The sequence below is a fragment of the Cavia porcellus genome, unplaced genomic scaffold, assembly GCF_034190915.1.
Source record: "Cavia porcellus strain 051 isolate PalLab524CR breed Dunkin Hartley unplaced genomic scaffold, mCavPor4.1 scaffold_30, whole genome shotgun sequence".
Classification (NCBI taxonomy): domain Eukaryota; kingdom Metazoa; phylum Chordata; class Mammalia; order Rodentia; family Caviidae; genus Cavia; species Cavia porcellus.
This window is the reverse complement of record NW_026947513.1, coordinates 42618401-42641766: the sequence shown is the minus strand read 5'-3', so window position 1 is coordinate 42641766 and position 23366 is coordinate 42618401. Positions and strand designations below refer to the sequence as shown.

The following is a 23366-nucleotide window of genomic DNA, read 5'->3' as shown; positions in this document are numbered from 1 at the left end:
AAAAAAAAAAAATATGTTCTGATTGAGATAACAACAGCAGTCCAAACCAGTTTTCAGTGTGTATGTTCAACTCTATAATATCATTGTTAATATGATATAATTGTTTATGTAGGTAATGATGTATTTTCCTTCATAATACAAAGGAATGAGTTCTTTTGCAGGAACTCTTTAAGTTCTCAAGTATGTTTGGTGTTTATATAATGAAACTATTCTTACTAATAACATTTTATAGTGAGATACAGATTTTCAAGTAGATGGTAACATAAATAGTAGAACATAAGTATAAGTGAAAGAATTATCTTGCAGAAATGATATGGTATATTTTTCCTTTCTTTTTATAAGGGCACCTGGCATTAATACTGAGCAAAGCCAGAACATGCTGGAAATCTTACAAAACTGTTTTGAAGAAAAAAGTAAGGCTTCATTTCCAGATGGACTTTGAGGGTTTGGAATGAATGAAAATACAAATTTGTCATTAATATCAAATGTAGCAAATACTTTCTAGCATTTAAATACAGGTAAAACATTTTCTTTGGAATTTTGATAATATGGTAATTATTTCTATATACTAAAGATAATACTGATTTAAAAAAAATCATAGTACTTTGACATCCAGTTCACAGTAGATCTCTGTAATTTGTCTATATATAATTGTATTAGAGCGTATTTGATGTATAGTTTGAAATTCCAAAATCTGAAATGCAATGTGACAGGTAGAATATGCCACATCGTACCAGGGATTGAACTCACAACCTTGTGTTTGCCAGGCAGTTGCTTACACTGCTGAGCTAAATCCCCAGCTCCATAGAATCTTAATTTATGTACAGATTTATTGAACATATTGTATAAAATTACCTTGACGCTATATATGTATATATAATATACATGAAATATAGATGAATTTTTGTGTAGACTTGAGACTTAATCTTAGTTACTTTTCTCTCACTGCTGAGATGAAACACCCAACACCCAAATTTAAAGGCAGAAAAGTTTATTTAGCTCACAGGTAATAGGAGTTTCAGTCCATAATCAGCTGGGTCTTAAGACAGAAGGGCAGCAGTTCCTGCCCTTCTGCCAGCAAAGGTACCAAAAACAGCCAGCAAGAAGAGAGAGAAGTCTTTCCCTGTCTTGTATTGTATACAGGATGCCTGTCCTAGGGCAAGTGTGGCACTGGCACACCCAGTCCCACACTGGACCACAAGCAAATCACAAACTCTAGATTCAGCCATTTCCAAAAAGCCCTGCCCCCATGACCACATGAGGCTTTGGGGTGAGACCTAGACCCACACCATGACAGGACCCATCCCTGAGATACCTTACTAAGTATATGCAGATGTTCCAAAATCTGAAAAAGTAAAAAATTAAATTATTTCTAGACCCAAGCATTTAATAAGGGAAGCACTATATTGGAAATAATTATGCAGAGTTCTTGGGATCCTTAGATTTTGAGATAATCTTTGATGATTTTCATACCTTTAAAGGAAGTGGTAAATTTTGGCATAGTTTTTCAAGTGCTGATCTGTATCAGAATAAGAAAGTAGGCCAATGAAAGGTACCAGGGATGGTGGTACACACTAATCCCTGCCCTCAGAAGGCTGAGGCAGGAGGATTGCCGTGAGTTCAAGGCCAGTCTGGGCTGCATAGCAAGACCCTGCTTCAAAGGAAAAAACAACAGCAGAAAGATTTTGTATGTTAATGTTTCATTGTACTGTAGAAATTTGAAGAGGTGGGACTTTTGAGAGATATGGTCGCTAGATGCTTCATGCATGAAGAAGTTAATGCTAGTGTAAGTCGAGGCTGCAGATGTGAGTTTTTGCTGCCTGGCACACTTATCCTGCCTTGCGACGGCAAAAGAAGGCCCTTTCTAGGTGCAGGCTTCTTTTGCATTCACTATCTTTAGAACTGTAAGAAATAATTCTCTGTTTTTTGTAAATCACTCAGTATCTTTTTTTGTTGTTTGTTTTTTCTGTGGTATCAGGTATTGAATCTTAGCTGTTACGCTTGTTAGGCAGGTACTCTTAAGACTGATCTACACTCTCCAGTTTGTTCTCAGCACAAAACAGACTGGCATAGTGAAGAACTAGCTCTTCTGTACAAGCTGTGAAAGAAGAGTTGGCATATACTTCGTCAAGAAGCTTTTCTCAGGTTCTGATACCTTTCAGGAGCATTTGGATATTGATTTCTGATTTTTGTCAGTTTGTTTCTTTGTTTTTGGTTTAATTGTGGTACTGGAGATTGAACCAAGCCCTTGGTCAGCATTTTATCACTGAGCTATAACCCCAGCGCTTTTTAAATTTTGAGACAGCATACATTTCCCAGGCTGACCTCCAGGTTTGGAGAATTCTGGGATTATAGGCATGTCTTACCAGACCCAGCTAACTAGAGAGTTCTTCATGTATCTCATAGAGCTACCTTGAATTGTAATCAACAGATGCTGTATTAAATTCACTGTCTAAAATTTCTTGCTTTTGTTTTAGGTCTCACTGATGTCACAAATTCTCCAGAATCAGTGCTTTATTCAACACTCAAAATAAAAAACAGTTTTATTCAGTCACCAAGCAAAGATGTAAGTAAAAAAGAACGGAGTTCTATGTAGTATTTTAATGAATGATGCTACATACAGTGTATGTAAACACATTTTAGTTGTTTATCATACTCTTAAAAGAAAATCCTGTATTTCCATTGATAGGCTATAAAATTTGGAGGGGGTGGGTTATTAAAAATTTTAATATTTCTTATGTTTGAAATTGAAAATTAAAATAACTGAATTATAGCTGTTTTTATTTCTTCTAAAATAACACTTTAATAGGTTTTTAGGTATGCAGTTACTGAGATGTTTTTTTTTTTTTTTTGGTGGTACTGGAGATTGAACTCACAACCTCATACTTGTCAGGCAGGCACTTATGCTGCTGAGCTAAATCCCCAGCCCCGTAGTAACTGAGGTTTATGATTAGGTTGACCAGTTGAGCTATTTTCTGAAGAAGGAAGCCACTTTTGCTATCCAAGGAAGCCAGTTTTATTCATTATATGTCTGTTTTTTTTTTTTTTTTTAATCTTGTGACAGAGTCTCACTATGCAGTTCAGGCTGGCCTTGAGCTCACTTTGTAGACCAGGCTGGTCTGAAACTCACAAAGATTCTCCTGCCTCAGCCTTCCAAGTGCTGGGATTATAGGTGTGTGCCATCATGCCCGGCTAATTACACATTTTAAGATGTTGAGTTGATTTAACTATACAAAATAGTAGTTTTTTAGACAAAGTCTCAGTATGTGGCCCAGGCTGGCTTTGAACTTGCCTGGTAGTTGGAGCAGGACCCAAATTTGTGATCCTTTGCCTCAGCCTCCTGAGTGCTGGGGTAATATTCTATGCCACCATACACAACTTGTAGATGTTCAGTTACTTTTTCCTCTAGTCTTGGGGATCTAACTGAGGGCTTTGCATACCTACCCCTAGGCCTAGAGATTTGAATGTAATATCTAAGGCAGATTATTTATTTATTTGTTTATAGCACCTGATACATTTATTAGAAAAGAAGAAAGTTATGAAATATCCTCATATCTTGCCTTGCAAATTAAAAATAAAAGACAATAAAACCACAAACGAATAGAAGAAAATAAGAAAGATCAGAAAACAGTCCCTTATCAAGCTACCAACATGATTTTTCATAAAAATTAACATTCTTACATTTCTGTAAAAAAAAAAGTCTCAGAATAGCCTAAGCAACTTTGATAATGAAACAGAATTAGAGCTCCAACCCTCCCATGATAAGTCAATCCTAAGACTTATCACAAAGTTACACTAATCATGATAAAATGGCATTGATATTAGAATAGAGAAAGCACCAAAGTACCAATATAAAGTCTCAAAATAGATACCCACATAACTAACGATTGATTTCTGGCAAAGATGCGAAAGCAGCGAAGTGGATAAAGGATTGTACCCTCAATAAATACACTGGAACAACTGGATATCCACATGCAAAAACCCAAACCTTGTAGCACAACAAAAATTTCTTATGACATCCAAAAGTCACCTCAAAATGGTGTACAGTGGGTTAGTTAAAGTAAAGGCAGGTGTGGCCTGAGTCATTGCTTGCTGACATAATTGTCTCTGGGACAAAACACATGTTTTTTCCTTATCATACTAATGAAACAATATGATGTTTATACATGCATGACATATTTATTTCACTAGTGAGTATGTTCTCAAGGTGCAGCCATTTACCTATAAAAATTATCAGTTTATCATTCTTTATAGCTGAATAGTATTCCAATATATAAAAATACTACAGCTTGTTTATCCATTCCTCAGTCGATGGACTTTTAGGTTGTTTCCAAAATCTGTTATAAATGGTGCTGCTATAAACATGCACATATATCACTGTGATATTATGTTTTTAATTCTTTTGGGAAGATACCCAGAAGGGCAATCGCTGGATCGAATGGGACTTCTTTCCTAGCTTTTGGAGGAATCTCCACACTGCTTTCCACAGTGGTTGCACCGGTCTACATTCCCACCAACAGTGAAGAAGGGTTCCTTTTTCCCCACAGTCCCTCCAGCATTTGTTATTGGTTGACTTCTTAATATTAGCCATTTTTTCTGAGGTGAGGTAAATTCTCAGAGCTGTTTTAATTGACATTTCTCAAATCACCAGTGCTGTTGAACATTTTTCCACGTATTTGCTGTTTGTATTTCATCTGAGAAGTGTGTGTTCATCTCAGATGCACATTTTTGGATTGGGCCTTTAAATCTGAGAGGACTTATTTTTTTGAGTTCGTTATATATCCTCGATAATAATAATCATTTATCTGAGGAACAACTGGCAAACATTTTCTCCTACATAATGGGTTGTCTCTTCACTCTGTTGGTGGTTTCTTTTGCTGTGCAAAAGCTTTTCAGTAGGATGAGATCCCATTTGTTGATTCTTTGCAGTAAGTCCTGTGCACTCTGGGTTTTATTCATAAGGTCTTTGTCTACACCAAGTCTTCAAGAGTTTTACCTATTCTATTATCCAGCAGATTTAATGTTTTTGTTTTAATATTAAGATTTCTAGTGCATTCTGATTTTAACTTAGTATATGGTAAAAGATATGGGTCTGGTTTTTTTTTTTTTTAAGTCTTTTTCCTTTTTATCGGTACCGGGAATCGAACTCACGACTGCCTGCTTGCAAGGCAGGCGCTTATGCTGCTGAGCTAAATCCCCAGCCCCTGTGGGTCTGGTTTTTAATCTTCAGCATGTGCAAAGCCAGTTTTTCCAACACGATTTATTAAAGAGACTCTCTTCCAGTGCATGTGTTTGGCATCTTTGCCAAAGAAAAGGTAGCTTAGTTTGTATTCAGTTATTCTGCATCTTCTAATCTATTCCATTGATCTTCAGGACTGTTTTTTTGCCAGTACCACACTGTTTTTATCACAGTAGCTTTATAGTGTAATTTCAGCTCAGAGATTGTCTTGTCTTTGTTTCCCAGAATTGCCTTTGCTATTCTAGGTCTCTTCTGATTCCAAATGAATTTTAAGATTATTTTCTCTTAATTCTGTAAGATATGCTATTGGAATTTTGATTGGAATTGCACTGAATCTGTTTAACAGTTCTGGAAGTATGGCCATTTTCACTATATTGTTTCTTCCTACCCAATAACATGGGCTAGCTTTCAATTTTCTCATATCCTCATCAGTCTCCTTTTTCAGAGTACTATAGTTTTCAATGTAGAGGTCTTTTACATCTTTTGTTTGATTGATTCTTAGGTATTTAATTTTTTTGGATGCTGTTGTAAAAGGTACTGTTTCCCTGATTTCTGAGTGAGTTGTTATTCACGTACAGGAAGGATACTGATTTTTGAGTGTTGACTTTGTAACCACCTCTGTTGCTGAATTTGCTTATTAAATCTAGAAATCTTTTGGTGGAGTTTTTGGGGTCTTTTAAGTAGAATATCATGTCATCTGCAAATAATGATAGTTTTAACTTTTTCCTTTCTTATCTTTCTTTTATTTGTCTAATTGCTTCTGTTAAAGTTTCCAAGACTATATTCAGTAGGAGTGGGGACAGTGCAGATGTATCCTTGTCTTGTTCCTGATTTTAGAGTGAAAGTTTTCAGTTTTTGTCTATTTAGTATGATGTTGGCTGTTGGTTTGTCATAGATGACTTTTATCAGATTGAGATAAAGATTATCTATTCCAGTTTTCTGTAGGGTTTTTATCATGAATGGGTGCTGGATTTTGTCAAAATCCTTTTCTGTATCTATGGAGATGATCATATGATATTTGTCCTTGGCTCTGTTAATATGATATATTACATTTATAGATTTACTTATGTTGAACCATCCCTGCATCCCTGGGATGAATCGCACTTGATCATGGAGTACAAACTTCTTGATAATATGGCAGATTAACAGCACAATACTAACTAGAGAAACCAAATAAAAGTCGGGAACAACCTGTAAACAAGCAATTGGCATATTAAATCTATATGTGTCCTTTTGGTTTCAGGAAATAAAGCAGAGCCATTTCTTTGAGAATTGAGGTGATAAATTTCAGTGATTTTTTAATTTTAACGTTTAAATCAACTTTAAGTTTGTTGGGATAAACTTGACTTCATGAATTGATAACTTTGATCAGCTTTGCTAGTAATCTGTGTGTGTTCATGAAAAATAGCCATTATTTCTTTACATGTTCTTTATTGTTTGGTTATGCTAGAGGTGCCTCTTCTATAAAGGATGTAATAAGTCTTATAAGCCAACACATTTGCTGTATAGGTAATAAAAAAAGCAAAATGGAGGTATAATCTACTGTTAGAAATAGTGAGAGCTATGGAAATAAGGATAGCAGCATGTAATCTATGGCTGGTTTTACTTCTGAGGTAAAAACCTATTTTTTACTCGGAGTACCATGACTCATGGAGGTTTTACCCTTGCCTAGTAGGTGTAAGCATTGTTCTAAGGTTCTATGTGACTGAGAATTATTCCCCCTTAGGTTTCATCGTTCTTTCTCTGGCCTTGCAGGGTATCTCATGTGCATGCTCCTGTCAGTCTGCAGGGGTGCTTGAGGGAGCTCTCTGCACGTGTGAAGTTTTACTTGGTGTAGCCTCCACCTGTCCATTACTTCACCCTGCAAATTCTGACCACCTTTACCTCACATGCCCAACCTTGGTCCCTCAACTGATTATTTCTCCTGCTTGTACCATGACCTGTAAGCTCAAGAGATCAGATAGTTTGCTTCATTTATTTCCCATCTCTCAAGGATGAGTGTCCACTGTTTGATGTCAGGTCTCCTGAGAATTTTGTATGCTTTGTGTGTTTTAAAAAGTATTTTAGGTAGATCACACTTGGTTCCTAATAAGTGCAGTGGTAGCGAACCTAAAGTGTGTTTGCTGCAGCAGGCTTGTTTTTGTCGTAGCTTGTGGTAGAGCATTTGTTTGGTATGTGCCAAGCTATGGATTTAATCTGTAGCACCACACACACAAAAGATACATTGAAAAATAAAGGTTTCGCTGTATGTCCTGGGCTTCTAAAATGAGTTCCTCTGCTATTTTTGTTATCCTAATGTCTTATAAAATAGATGGATTTCTTCCTTAAATATTTGGTAGCATTTACAATGAGTTTTTTCTTTGGGAAAGCTTTAAAATGTGAATTCACTGTTTTCCTTATTTAATATACCATAATAGTATATACAAATTTTAAGTGGGCATTTGGTTAAGCATTATCTAGAGGAAGATATAAAATATGAAGGATTAAGATTCTATTTGTAGATAATTCACATCTTCTGTTTCTTTTTTGGAGGAATTTGATCATTTGAATTTTCTGGTTTTTTTTTTTTTTTGGATGAAGTTGTTGGTAGTGTATTTCTATAATCATGTTAGTGCCTTAAGAATCTATTATCCTTTTTCATTGCTGACATTGGTTGTTCATGTCTTATTTTTTTTCCTTGGGGTTTTTTAGTTTTGTTCTTTCAGAAAAATGAACTTTGGCTCTGTTGATTCTCTCATATGCTTATTTTAGTTTCACTATTTTTCTTTTATTTCATTTATTTTTATTCTTTGTCTTTTTGAGATAGGGTCTCTTTATGCAGTTCATGCTGGCTTGGGCTCACTTTGTAGTCCTGCTGGTTTCAAACTTGCAGCAGGCCTCCTCCTGCCTGAGCCTCTCTAGTGCTAGAATAAAACAGGAGTGTGCCACCATGCTTGGCTCTTTTTATGTTCTTTATTTTTATTTTTATATTAACTTTTCTTCTCTGTTGAGTACTCCCAAACAGTAGAAACCATATGTGTTAGTTTTTCCAGATAGGGTCTTTCTATCCTACAGACATTACCACGGTCTTCCATATAGAAATGAAAGCTGTTTACTTGATTTAATAATAAGCTAGGTTAATTAGACCTAAGATTATATATCTTACAAGATTTTCTTTTTGAGAACTTTAAATTTCTAGACTTGGTTACTGTGCCTATCTATATGTGAAACAGGAGATAGGCTCTTACTAAATCGCCTCTTCAAACCTGGAATCCTCTTTCCTCAGCCTCCCAGAGTACTGAGATTATAAGCTTACTTGACCACATCCAGCTTATATTTGTGTTTCTTTAAGCAAGATGTGATATTTTAAGTTTTAACTGAAATACAACTCAGCGTAATAAAATAACTTAGTCTCTCCTGCATTTTGGGATAGTATTAATAAATAAAAATGACCCATTCCTTTAAATTATTTGTGAAATATGTAGTTGGGGATTTTTTGCCGCATTCCTTTTGTGATTAGGACTTTATTTAATGGTTAGCTATTAATTTTTTTCTATTTCTTTTGCTAATTTTGGCACTTTACATGTTTTTGAAGCATCATTTTCCTGTATTTTCAGTTTGGTGTATAGTGATCTGTTGTGATCCTTCGTCTGTAGTCATTTCTTTGTATTCAGCATATTTCTTTTTATTTATTATTTTGGTCTTGTCATGGTTCTTTGTCATTGTACTAAAAAATCCAGTTTATATTGATTTAGTGTTTTATCTTTATTTTCATTTGTTGCAGAATAATTTTTGGCATCAAAAATTATTGTTATTAAAAGTTCATTTAGTTCCACAAGGTAATTGTGAAAAGTGGTAGAGCCTGCTGTTTCTTTCTTCAAGTCCTGACTTGTTAAGTTTTTAAATAATGCTTATTTTTAAGTAATGCATGTTTTTAGATAATGCTTATATTCTTTGATTTACTAAGTTTTCAGATGCCAGGCAAGAGTTAGCTTTGTAAAAGGGCCCTTCAAATGATCAAGACTTTATGTTAACACTTTACTGCATAGACAAATTCTTCAGTACTGTATTGTATTGAATTGAATCTCCTTCTGTCTACTTTGAAATTGATAGCAGTGGGATTATTAGGTATTTCTGCAACTTGCCTTTTTTTTTTTAAGTTAAGATAGTCATTTTTTGGTGTCACTCGTTTGTTTCACTATGGTATATTTGGTAATGTATGACAATATCTACTCTACCATGTTTATTCAGTCTCCTGTCAGTGGTTACTTTACATTAACAGATGGTTTGTTGTTCTAAAATATTTTTTCTGTTTTAAAAACAAATGAGTTAAAAATCAATCGATAACTTAATGAAGTACGTATAATGTGTTTCTTCTGTGCTCAGTGCCAGATATCATTTCCAGTTTCATCGAGGAAGTCGTTGCCATTTTCATCGAGGAAGAAAGCCTCTCTGCAAGGTGTTATAGAGCCAAGTGAAGCTGCCAGCAGATCAGGTTGGTAGCATGTCCATGGGTATTATTTGCCTGGATATAATGACAAAATCTGAAATGCCAGAGGTTCAAGTGACAAGGTCAGGATCAGCCTTGGTAGAATTATGACCATGGATGACCATGGATTTTTGGTTTTCAAGTCTATGATTAGTGCTGTATTTGTTTTTTCTCCCTTTGCTCCATTTTGTTTAGTAATGGCATAGACAGTTGCTTATAAAAGTTTTATCTTCAAGGCTGGGTATGGTAATGCTGCCTGCAAATCCGGTACTGCAGAGGCTTAAGCAGGAGATCTCGAGTTTGAATTCAGCCAGGATTACATAATGTGTTCAAGTGCAGCCTAAACTGTGTCAAAACCCTGTCTCAAAGACAAAAAAAGTTTACGTTCATTTTTCAAGTTAAAGAATATTATTCCATTTGAGGAAAGAATCAAAGATTTAAAAGAAGGGTCTGAGCATTGCTCCTGTCATCCTGTTCAGGTCATTTTAACATCTTCATTAAAGCACATAAGTGAAAAAATTACAGCATATATGTATGTTTTTGTGTCTTTAAGGGCTTCAGAAGAGGCTGTTAAATTTTCTCGCACACAAATAATGATAAAAGTGCTTTTTACCAGATAGACTATTTTGTATTTTGCTAGTTCAATTGGTCTGTAGTGATCTCATTGTTACTTTAGTATCCATGATTGTTACTGGATTTGAGTGTCTGCTTACATGGTTCTTAGAATTTGCATTTATCTAATAATGTGACTTACCTGTGATTGTTTATCCATGTCATTTGTCTATTTTGTTTTTTCCTAGGAGATTTGACTTGCATATCTATAACCATTTGTAGTTTATGAGACATGTTTTTTCAGTTTTGAGTATTATATTTTAACCATAAATGGGTAACATTTTAAAATCATCAAATACATGATTTTTGTGGTTGTGATAAAAAAGTCTTTACCCTATTGATATATGTAATAACTTAGATTGTTACTCTTAATTTTTAAAAATTTAAGTCTAATCCATCTAGAATGGGTTTAAGGATATACCTTATAATCGTTTGTTTTCTTCCAGATGATTAGTAGCAGAGTCCATTTATTAATGTGGTCTGTTCTGATTGTACTGTGATAGTCATGTGTTAACTCTCATATAATTCAGTATAATTTTGATGTTTCTTCCTATGTTAATACAATTCTTTTATATTATAAATTTATAGTGTGGGCTGAGATAAGATAAAGAGGTAAATACTTCCACTATTTCTCCTACTATTGTCAAATCATTTTCTCTGGACTTTCATTTTTACCCAATTTTCAGTAAACTAGTTGAAATTCCACCTAGAATTGCATTTAATTATATAGTTATTTTGAGAGAATTTGCATTTCTATGTTACTCAGTTTTCTACAGAGACATACTTTACATGTTTCTATCTTAGAAAAATGTTAGTTCGAAGATCACTGTCAACAGCATGAAAGGGCAACTCAGTAGGAGAAAGTATTTGAAATTGTTTTATCTGATAAAGGTTGATTTACATTGACAATATATAAAGAACTCCTACAATTCAACAACCAAAAAAAAAACAATACAGTTAAAAAGTGGACATAGGACTTGAACAAACATTTCACAAAGGAGTTAAGTAGTGGGCCAGTGAACATATGAAAAGACACTAAAAATTATGTTATTAGACAAGTACAAATTAAGACCCATATGAAAATTGCACTGTACATGCACTAGGATGACTGTTGTTTACAAAGGTAAAAGAAGAACAACAGTTGTTGAGAATGTGACTAAATCAAAATTCTCATCTAATGCTGGTGACAAAGTGAAATTGTGCAGCCATTGTAGGCAGTCCCTCAGAAAGTTAAGTGTAGAATTATATGACTTAACAGTTCTACTCCTGGGTATATACCCGAAAGAATTGGAAACAGGGACTCAGACACTTGGACACCAGTGTTCAGTAGTACTACTCACAGTGCCCAAAAGATGATGTCCCTCCACAAGTAGTGCATATATACTGGTAGTACATGGAACAAAATGTTCAACTGGTTAAATAATGAAATTATGATACTTGCTGCACCGAGAAACTTGGAAGCATATTAAGTAAACCAGACACACAAGGACAAACACTTCATGGTTCCAATCATTAAGGTTTAGAATAGCTTACACTGAAACCCAGGAAGTAGACTAGAACCTGCCGTGAACCAGGGGTGAGTTGTAAGGGAAGATTAATGCTTAATGGGTCCAGAGATTCTGTTCTGGAAATAGATAGCCGTGATGGGTGCATAATCTTTCATGGAACTTAATGTTACTGAGTTGTACAGTTATAAATGGTTCAAGTGGTAAGTTTAATTTCATGTTATTTATATTTGGTCTGAAAAGGTTTCTTTTCAGTACTGAGAATTGAACTCAGGGCCTTCATACTGAGCTGTATGGCTAGTCCTTTTTACTTTGAGAAAGGGCCTTGGAAAACTTGATAAAATACCCACTCTGGGCTCAAACTTCTCATCTTAACTGTATAGTCACATCAACTGTAGAGGCTTTTAATCTGTTTTATGTTTAGTAGTATTTCAGGCTGTGTTTGCTAGAGTCATCATCTTTGTTGACTAACGAGATCATAATAGTCATTTATGTCTGTTTTAAGATTTCGACTGAAATAGAAGCAATGGGACTACGAATCTTTGCCTTGGTACTGCTCTTAAAAAGCATCCAGTCTCTCAGTATTAACTGTAATTTTAGCTGCAGACTGTCCTCTTACCTTTCCCCACACCCTCAACTGGGAATTGAACGAGGGCCTTGACACTGTGCTATACCCCTAGTTCTTTTTTATTTTGAGACATGGTCTGGCTGAGTCACTAAATTGCCCAGGCTGGACTTCAATTTGGGACTCACCTGCCTCAGCCTCCCAGAATACTGGGATTACTTGAGCACACCACCACATCTAATGTAGCAGTAGTTTTTTTTTTTTTGGTTATCAGCAATCGAACTCAGGACCTTGTGTTTGCCAAGCAGGCACTTACGCCACTGAGCTACATGCCTGGCCCAAGATATAGGTTTTGTAGGTTGAAAAAGTTTTCTATTTGTAGTATATTGGCAGGCTTTAAGTCATGGCTAGAGGTGGCTTTTGTCAAAATTCACTTTGAACATAAATAATATGATCACATGACTTTTCTTTGACATTGTGGCTTACATTGACTGATTTTTAATGTTTAACCAATCTTGGGTATCTGGAAAAATTTCTGCTTGGTCATTGACTTGTTATCTTTCCTCCTTTTTTTTTTTTTTAGTGCTGGGGATAGAGATGAAATCCAGGGCCTTACATATGATAAGCAAGTGCTGTACCCCTGAGCTACATCTCTATCTCTACTGTTTCCTCGTTTAAATGTTTGACTTAGTAGTATTCAGTTTTTTCCTAGCATTGCTGTACTGCATCCTAAGAATTTTGATGTGTGGTATTTTGTGTTCATTGTTATTTATCTCTAGGTATTTTAAATATTTAAAATAAATATATTCTTATATAATTAATATAATTAGTAATATATAATAAAATGTAATATAATTGAACGATAACTTTAATAGTTATTTCTTTGAGACTTTTTTAAGTCACTTGTTTTTTGTAAGTTTATTTTCAAATGTTTAGAAATTTCCCTTTGTCTTTGCCTTATGGATTGTTGATTGTGGATGCTCTCAACTTGAGCAGGATAATATATGTGTGTGTACTAACCAGTGTAAGTAACATGTATAAATATTTTTGCATGTAGCATTCTGTGTTTTATTTACCTAAACAAGTTTACATTGATGTCTGCAGCTCTAAACTATTGCACTGCAGTCTAGCATCTCCCCTTGTTTGTAAATACCTCCACTGTTCACCATCTGTTTAAATTCTTGTATACATGTATAACCCTATCAGAGTTTTTGACTTATGCCCTATAGGAAAAATTTATCAGCCAGAGTACCAAAATTATATACAGTTTCTTTTGTCTTAATGTTGCAGACTCACTAATTCTTAATCTTACTCGGGTCAGCATCTTTTCCTGTTAACCTATTTCAGAGGTGATTTGTATATACAATCTATCAAATATGGGATATGTACATTATAAGACTTTGAGGATAGGTCATAAGGCTATGTGAGTCTTCTTAGCTTTTTGAAGATACTGCTTTCCTTGTTTCTGACTCTTTTTCTGTCCCTTTGCCCTTAAAACGTATTACAGGCCCTAGGCCGGTGAACTGTTTTCTCTGCCTGGGGTCCAGGATCCTGCTGCCTATGGGTCGAATAAGTTCAGCGGAGGCGTGGAACTCTCCTCTTTGCCTGCAGGCTGGGCTCCTCCAGCTCCCTGTTGGTCCTGTAAGACCAGCGGAGGCAAGGAACCCCGCCCAAGGCTGGCAAACTGTTTTCTTTGCCTGGGGCCCAGGATTCGGCTTCCTGTTGAAATCAGTGAGTAAGGAGGGAGCAGGGACCTCTGTCCTGCTGACCTCTCTACCTCACTTGGAACAAAACTTGAAGTGCAAAAATATAGGAAAATGACAAAACGAAAGACCAAAATGCAATTTCAAATATCCAGCCCATCCCAAGAAAGCCTAGGAGCCATGTGCATAGAAGAAAATATATGCCACATACCTGAAATACCTGAAATAATAGTAACTGAAATAAAGAAGCAACTCTGGGAGGCCTTAAAGGAAATCAAACTAGAAAGAATCTCTCAGGTAAAAGAAGAAATGATAAAAGAAATGAAGGAGATGCTGAACATATCTAAAGAAGACACAGTTAAAAAACTTGAGGAGATAAAAAGAATCCCTGGATGAACAATATAAGAAGCAAACAATATATAAAGCAGATGCAAAGAGATATACAGGAAATCAAAAACTCCATCGAAAGTTGTAAAAACTGCCTCAATGAATATGAAGATAGAATTTTAGACCTTGAAGACAAGATTGCAGCCGGTGAACAGGAAAGAAAAGATCTTTTAAAAATAACAAGAAATCAGGAAATAACAATTCAACACCTGCAAGATGACGCAAAAGGAACAACATAAGGTTAATAGGGATAAATGAAAAAGAAGGGAACAACATAAAGGATGTCAAGAGGATATTTAGAGAAATAATCGCTGAAAATTTCCCAAACATGAGACTGGAAATGGATATTAAGATCAGTGAAGCATATAGAACTCCAAATAGCCATAACCAAAATAAAACTACACCCAGACACATAGTAGTGGCCATCCCAGAAATCAAACAAAAGAATAGAATATTAAAAGCTGTAAGAGAGAAAAGAAAGATCACCTATAAAGGAAAACGTATCAGAATCACAGCAGACTTCTCAGCACAAACAATAAAGTCAAGAAGAACATGGAGTGAAGTAGTTCAGATCCTAAAGGAAAATGATTTCCAACCTAGGCTGATGTATCCTGCAAAACTGTCCCTCAAAATGGATGGAAATAAGATACTTCCATGACAAAGAACAGCTGAAAAACTACATGCCAAAACATGCCAAAACTACATGCCAAGCCAACCCTGCAAAGAATACTGAAAGACAGTCTAGATGCATCTAGGAAAAAACCACTAAACAAAGCAGACAGTTAAACAGAACCGAAAGACAAAGATGCAACAGCAGAAAGATAACATGTCAACAATAAACCAGTATATAACAGTTACAACCATTAATGTAAATGGTCTCAATGCACCAATTAAAACAGACTGACAGAATGGATCAAGAAACAAAATCCAACCATATGCTGTCTACAAGAAACCCATCTAACCCAAAAGGGTACCCACAGACTGAAAGTCAAAGGATGGAAAACAATACTTCATGCAACAGGAACCCTCCAAAAAAGCGGGAGTGGCTATTATGTTTGCAGACAATGTGAACTTCAAGCCAATAATGATCAGAAGGGATAAAGAAGGTCACTGCATACTGGTTAGGAGAAAACTCCAAGAGAAAGAGATAACTATCTTAAATATATATGCACCAAATTCCAGAGCACCTAGTTATATGAAACAAGTACTAACAGAAATGAAATCCAAATCAGCAGTAACACAATTCTAACAGGAGATCTTAACACAAATTGACACCAATGGAAAGATCAACCAGACAGAAAATCAGCAAAGAAATAACTGAATTGCACTTGTGAACAAATGGACTTAATAGACATATACAGAGTATTCCACCCAACAACAAAAGAATACACATTCTTCTCAGCAGTACATGGGTCATTTTCTAAAATAGACCGTATATTAATTCACAAAACATACCAAATTGAATGCAAAAGGGTTGAAATCATCCCTTGCATGCTATCAGACCATAGTATATGAAATTAGAGATTAATGATAAAAGATACTACAAAATTCCCACAAAGACATGGAAACTGAATAACACACTCTTGAGTAATCAGTGGGTCACAGAGGAAATCGAAGAAATTAAACACTACCTACAGGAAAATGAAAACACAAATAAAACTTACTGGAATCTGTGGGATGCAATGAAAGCTGTCCTCACAGGAAAGTTTATAGCACTGAGTTCACACATCAGGAAAACAGAATGAATATAAATAAATAACCTGATGTTACACCTCAAACATCTAGAAAAAGAAGAGCAAGTCAAGCCCAAAGCCAAAAGAAGAGAAGAAATTATAAAAATCAGAGCAGAAATCAATGCAATAGAGACTAAAAAAACAATCCAAAAAATCAATGAATCAAAGTGTTGGTTCTTTGAAAGAATAAATAAAATTGATAAGCCCCTAGTCAACCTTATTTAAAAAAAGGGAAGAAAAAGCTCAAATTCATGTAATAAGGAATGAAAGAGGAGAAATCACTACAGACCCTATAGAAATACAGAAAATCATCAACACTTATTTCGAAAACCTCTACTCTCAAAGGTTTGATAACACAGAAGAAATGGACAGGTTCATAGAAGCCTACGAAGTACCAAAGCTAGGTCATGAAGATGTAACACTACTGAACAACCTAATTTCTATTAATGAAATCGAAAACGTAATTAAATCCTTACCTGCAAAGAAGAGCCCAGGCCCAGACGGATTCACTGCAGAATTCTACAAAAAATACAAAGAAGACCTAATGCCGACACTCCTCAAACTCTTCAATGAAATTGAAAGGGATGCAATCCTTCCTAAGTCATTCCTGGAAGCAAATACTACTCTAGCACCAAAACCTGAGAATGACCCAACTAAAAAAGAGAACTACAGGCCAATCTCCCTAATGAAAACAGATGCAAAAATCCTCAATAAAATATTGGCAAATAGGATGCAGCAATTCATCAAGAAGATCATACACCATGACCAAGTGGGATTCACCCCAGGCATGCAGGGATGGTTCAATATACGTAAATCAATAAATGGAATACACCATATCAATAGCGCCAAAAGTAAGAATCACATAATCATTTCTATAGATGCAGAAAAAGCTTTTGATAAGGTCCAACATTCATTCATGATAAGAACCCTGCAGAAAATTAGAATAGATGGTCTTTACCTCAATATAATAAAGGCCATCTATGACAAACCAACAGCCAATATCATTCTAAATGGTCAAAAATTGAAGGCCTTTACTTTAAAATCAGGCACAATACAAGGATGTCCCTTATCACCGCTCCTACTTAATATAGTACTGGAAATACTAGCCAGAGCAATTAGACAAGAGAGAGAAATAAAAGGCGTAAAGATAGGAAAAGAAGAAGTTAAGCTATCATTATTTGCAGATGACGTGATACTCTATATAGAAGATCCCCCAAACTCCATTGAAGGACTCCTAGATATAATAAATAAATTTAGTAATGTAGCTGGTATAAAATCAACACTCAAAAATCAATAGCATTCCTATACCCTAACAACAAAGTCACAGAGAAATAAGAGACGCCACACCCTTCACACTAGCAACTCAAAAAATGAAATATCTAGGAATTACTCTCACAAAAGAAGTGAAAGACCTGTACAGGGAAAATTATATGACACTGAAAAAGTGAAATTGAAGATGATCTCAGAATATGGAGAAACATCCCTTGCTCATGGATAGGAAGAATAAATATTGTGAAAATGGCCATTCTCCCAAAACTGTTATACAGATTCAATGCAATCCTGATAAAAAATACCATCAACATACCTCTTAGAACTTGAGAAATCACTCCTAAAATTCATCTGGAGTGAGAAGAGGCCTGAAATAGCAAGGCCGGTTCTAAGCAGCAAAAGCAAGACAGGAGGTATCACAAAGGCAAATCAAAACCACACTGAGACTGACTTGAAATTATACTACAAAGCAACCGTAGTAAAATCAACACGGTAGTGGAACCAAAACAGAGCTGAAGATCAGTGGAATAGATTAGAAGATACAACCACAACTGCAAACACCCTCAACCACCTTGGCTTCGATAAAGGGGCCAAAATGTTTACTGGGAGAATGACAGTCTGTTTAATAAATGGTGCTGGAAAAACTGGCTCTCCATATGTCGAAAACTAAAACTAGACCCATGCCTATCACCATGTACTAAAATAAAATCTAAATGGATCAAAGATCTAAATATTAAAACAGAAACAATAAATCTATTGGAAGACAAATTGGGTAAAAACCTTGAAGATATAGGAGTAGGTAGAGAATTCATGAACAGGACTCAAATCGCATGGGAAATACTTCCCAGAATCAATAACTGGGACCACCTCTTATTAAAAAGTTTCTGCACGTAAAAAGAAGTCTCCAGCGTGGTGAGAAGAAAACCTATAAACTGGGAAAAAATCTTAATGAACTGCCCCTCAGACAAAGGACTTCTGTCTAAAACATACAAAGAATTAAAAAAAATCAGACCCCCAAAATTCAAAGACCCAATCCAAAAATGGGCATCTGAGATTAACAAACAATTCTTAGATGAAGAAATACAAATGGCAAATAAATATATGAAAAAATGTTCATCATCATTCGTCATTAGAGAAATCCAAATCAAAACCACACTGAGATTTCATCTCACTCCTGAAAGAATGGCCAAGATCAAGAAAACCAACAACAACAAATGCTGGAGTGGCTGTGGGGAAAAATGAACTCTCCTCCTCTGTTGATGGGAGTGTAGACTAGTGCAACCATTGTGGAGGTCAGTCTAGAGATTTCTCAGAAAACTAGGACTGGAAGCCCCATATGACCCAGCTATTCCACTTCTAGACATATTCCCAGAAGAACTGAAAGTATCATACCACAGTGATATATGTGCACCCGTGTTTATAGCAGCACAATTTATAATAGCCAGATCTTGGAAACAACCTAAGTGTCCATCGACTGAATAATGGATAAAAAAAATTGTGGTATTTTTATACAATGGAGTACTACTCAGCTATAAAGAATGACCACATCGAGACATTTATAATTAAATGGACGCAGCTTGAGACCATACTCATAAGTGACATAAATCGAAGTCACATGTATAAATACCAAATAGTTTCCCTAGTGTAAGAAATGATAAGAATACATAGAAGTATGTGGTAATCATGATTCCCAATCATATTGGTTTGAAGCCATATAATGTTTTCACTCATTAATTGCAATGGTTTTAACCTGGGTTGTTCGATTTTAGTATGTATGATAGCACGAATAGTTATTTTGAAGAAAGCAACACAACATAAAAGCTAGTGCTGATTTAATATCATCTTGTTTTAAAGTCCCATCAAAGCTGTAGTACATCGGTTCCCACTGGTTTTAACATGTTGTATCTTACTATATTTCACTATATGCTATAGTATAAACAAAACTCCTTATTAGGCAAAGAGATAATATAGAAACCATTGTTTGTGTTCTATTAGTAGGTTCTAAATACCCTGTAATTCTTGCATTCTCTTGAAAGGCTTCACACTGTCTAGATACGCTTGATATTATAGCACACAAAGTTACACTCATTTTAAGGAAAGAGGCACTATGGTGACTACTATTATGTTAGATTATCTGGTGGTGAAACACAATGATGCTTGAATTGCTCGGGTCTGCCCTGTATTGTTCTATTACAATATCCTCTCATCTCAATCTTCCCCCTATTTTTAAATTAATCTATTTTCTCTCATTTTTTTAATTAAGGGAAAACTAAATTAAAGAATAACGGGACATATTATAGTAACTGTTTTGTTGTCCTATTAACCTGACTTGAACCCCTGTATTGCTCTCCCCATCTTGTTCTGTCTGATTATTATATATTCTATTTTGTTTGATAGTATCAAGTTTGAGGGTATAGGCAATCACTTTGAAGGCAATAAGATATACTATGATGCCCATTATGGTTTGACTATGATTCTTTTTTTTTTGAAGTCCTGTAAGGTCCTCAGTGTAGATTTTATTGGTTTTGTTCCACATTGTTTTGATCAATTCTATTGTACCTGATGATATAGACAACTCATTTTGAAAATAGCAAGAAGCACAATGGTAACCACTTTTGATCACCTGCTATTCTATTTCTGCATCAGGTGCTATGCCCACCCTTCTGTTCTGACTCTGTTTTGTTTAGTCACATTTGTTTTTATTCTCTTCAAAAAAGTAATAAGAACCGTGAGAGTAATAAAGCTCTAAAAGTCTAATTGTTACTGTAAAAAAGAGAGGAAAGTAAGGTGGACTAAGGGATATAACCGCAGGTATGTTCGAGAGTGTAGGACGGAAAACCATATAACTGAGCTTTTGTTGGATCATTGAACGGAACTGTCTCCAATTCCACTGGATGAATGTTCACTTTATATGCTTTAATTTAGTGATATGGACAACTGTTTCTGGGAAGATAATGTGTAGCCTGTTAACTGGTGATTTCGTACTGTGTGTATTTTTTTCCAGAAATACTGTATTATTTGTACCTTTTACTGCATTGTTTTTTTCTTCTCTCTTTAAATAAAAAAATAAAATAAAATGAAACCTATTACAAAAATGTGAAGAGTTCCAAAGTAGCCCACATGGAGAGAAACAGGCCTCCAGCCTACAGATAGCATTAGGTGTCATAGAAGCTTGCACATGATTCCAGGCCTCAAGACTTCGAATAGCCATAAGCCATCCCTCCTGCACCTTCACAGATTTGATTTGTGGCCTGTTTGTTTCGTCCAGGTGTTATGTCCCTGATGGCATGCCATGCCATGCCATGCCATGCCACTGATCTGAAAACTCAGCTTCCATTAATTCCAAACCCAGTGCCAGTAAAGAACTAAACAAAAGTAAAATTCAGTGTCACAAAAGATGATTTATTTGGAGGAAAAAAGATGGAAAAGAAAGAGAATAGACAGCTACCAGGAAGTGGTAAGGACTTCAGAATGGAAATCCTTTGAGTTCTTATTCCTGGCTCCTTTTATTGGGGACTCCTATCTTTCCCTTCTCCCACGTGGGCACTTGTGAATACCTGATCTGTTGTCTTGACTGACTTTGGTCCTAACGTAGGCCTCCTGGCCATTTTATTCCATATTTTGCCTACCTATTCCTATACACTAACTCCATGAATATAGCAAATGGTGGTTATTGCTGTGGAGTTACAGAGTTACTGTAACTATACCTATACTATATAACTCTATAACTCTATACTATAGATGTAGCATATTATTACACAGGTATAGTTACTAGAAAAACTGCTTCACAAGTGACACTGTTGTCAAGTCTTTTTAATATTTTTAAGACTCTGCCATACTGTTTCCATAGTACCATTTTATATTCCTGTTGAAATTGCAGGGATAATTTTTTATGTCATCACCAACAGTTTTTTTGTTTTGCTTTATTTTATTTAAAATTATACTCTAATGAGCATGAAGATACAGCTCATTGTGGTTTTTGATTTGCTCTGTATCAGTCATTACGATGTTTTAAATTAAAACATTTAGAAATTACATCAAAAAGTACATAAAATCTAAAACTAGTTCTTTCTTATAACTTGTTTCTTTGAGATTTTCTTTTTCATTTAAGAGAAGTTATAATTGACTGTTAAATAATTTTGTTTTTAAATTTTTTTAAAATAATTGCAACATGTGAGTCATTCCGTACATTTATGACCGACCATTCATATTTGCCTGTTTAGCTTTTTTTTCTGTCTTCTATTGTTTGACATGGCAAATCATTTGATAGTGTTTTGGTTAGTTTGGTTGTTATGCTAGGAGATTCTTGGTCATATTTAAATCTTTTTAAATGTATCGGCTCTTCCCTAACTTTATATGGAGTCTGTTTCTAGCAATGATATTGTGGTCTGCTTTGCTTTTTAATGCTGCTTTGATTCCAGTTTAGTTCCTGTGCTTTCTTGAGTGAGGAATAAGGTGTTTCTTGAGCCTCCTTATGTCTTTGTTCCCTCGGTTTTGGGTTCAGGTAGAAACTACTGGGCCTGGGTCTCGTATTATGGGTGTGGGACACAAGGACACTCAGATCTCTTATGCTTTTCTTACTTCAGTTTAGACACTGCTAAAAAGCAGATTGTAAAATTGGAACTGGAATGGCTTAGGGCAGTGACGGTGAACTTTTTAAAGACCCAAGTGCCAAATTGCAACCCAGAACCCACTTATTTATTGCAAAGTTTTGACCCTGCAATTAAACCTGAATATTGAGGTTTTAGTTTAGAAAAAACAACTCATACATTAACATCTTTTGTCTTAAAAACACAGTGACTCATACGCCATAAGATCACCACCACCAATGGCCAAAGGTGTTGTTAGCACCACTGGGTCAAAACAACACTTGGGGTGTGAAGCAGGGGCTAGGAAGGACAGGAATTTCTCTCTCCTGCAGCTGCCAGTGGGTCATCACTCCTGCCATATCTGATTACTGAGCCTTTTTCCTCTTCTGTTGTCTTCCCTGTTGCCCAGTTGTTTGATGGAAGTTCACCACTTCTCTGTTGCCCATTCTTTGGATATATAGGAGATGAACAAGAAACTTAACCAAAGAACCACATTGTAGTTCTTGATCCTGAAGTTTCTTGCTAGTCCACCTTCTTTCTCTACCTTTCAGAATCCTGAATTGTGATTTTTGTTTTGTTTTTTTTTTTTTGGTGGTGGTGGTGGTGGTGGTTAGTGGGGTGTTCAGACAGAGTGAAACTATGTAGTTAAGATTGGTCTTAAATTCACTGTGTAGCCCCAAGCCAGCTTTGAATTTGTGGCAGTCCTCTTGCTTAGTCTTGTGAGTACTGGGATTACAAGTTTGCACCGCCATGCCTGGCCTGTTGATCAATGGATAATTTGTAAGGAATTTAGTTGTACTTAGAGGGAGAAGTTGGGCCATTTTATTCCAGAACCAAAATCCTTTGGTGGTTGTATTTTAGATTTCTAGTCTCTGCTTTTTAGGAATACTCCCTAGCCACTTCTTTTTCTTTTCTTTTTTTTTTTCCTCTCTATAACATCTGCAAGATTTTTTTATTTTAAAGAAAAAAAAACAGAAATCAATCAAACAATTAAAAATAACAAAAGCAAAATGATACAACAACAAAACTGGTGATACTGATTTCAAAACAAGATAGGAATTTAATAATGGTTATGTTGTATATTGTTATCCTCAAAGATGTTTTTTCTTTAACATTTGAAGGTTGAAGATTAAGAGAAAAGAATATATTTATCCTGTTCATATATACTTTGATAAGTACATATGTATGTATATGATGTTGTATATGTAATACAAATACGTGTTCATGTAGCTGCCTTACTCAGCAACTTAGCGTAAATGTAGAAGAATCTTGTGACCTTTCTAGATTGTTTCATTA

At 35.3% G+C, this 23366-nt stretch overlaps 1 protein-coding gene across 2 annotated transcripts in view; it reads left to right on the top strand.

Moving 5' to 3' along the window:
* Cenpc (centromere protein C) overlaps positions 1–23366 on the top strand; it is a 79998-nt gene that overhangs the window by 5293 nt on the left and 51339 nt on the right. For both annotated transcript variants that reach the window (XM_013145836.3, XM_063240396.1), the window contains exons 3-5: positions 343–413; positions 2478–2566; positions 9605–9713. In XM_013145836.3, the coding sequence (XP_013001290.2) occupies positions 343–413; positions 2478–2566; positions 9605–9713 (269 nt within the window). The remainder of the gene's footprint in view (positions 1–342; positions 414–2477; positions 2567–9604; positions 9714–23366) is intronic.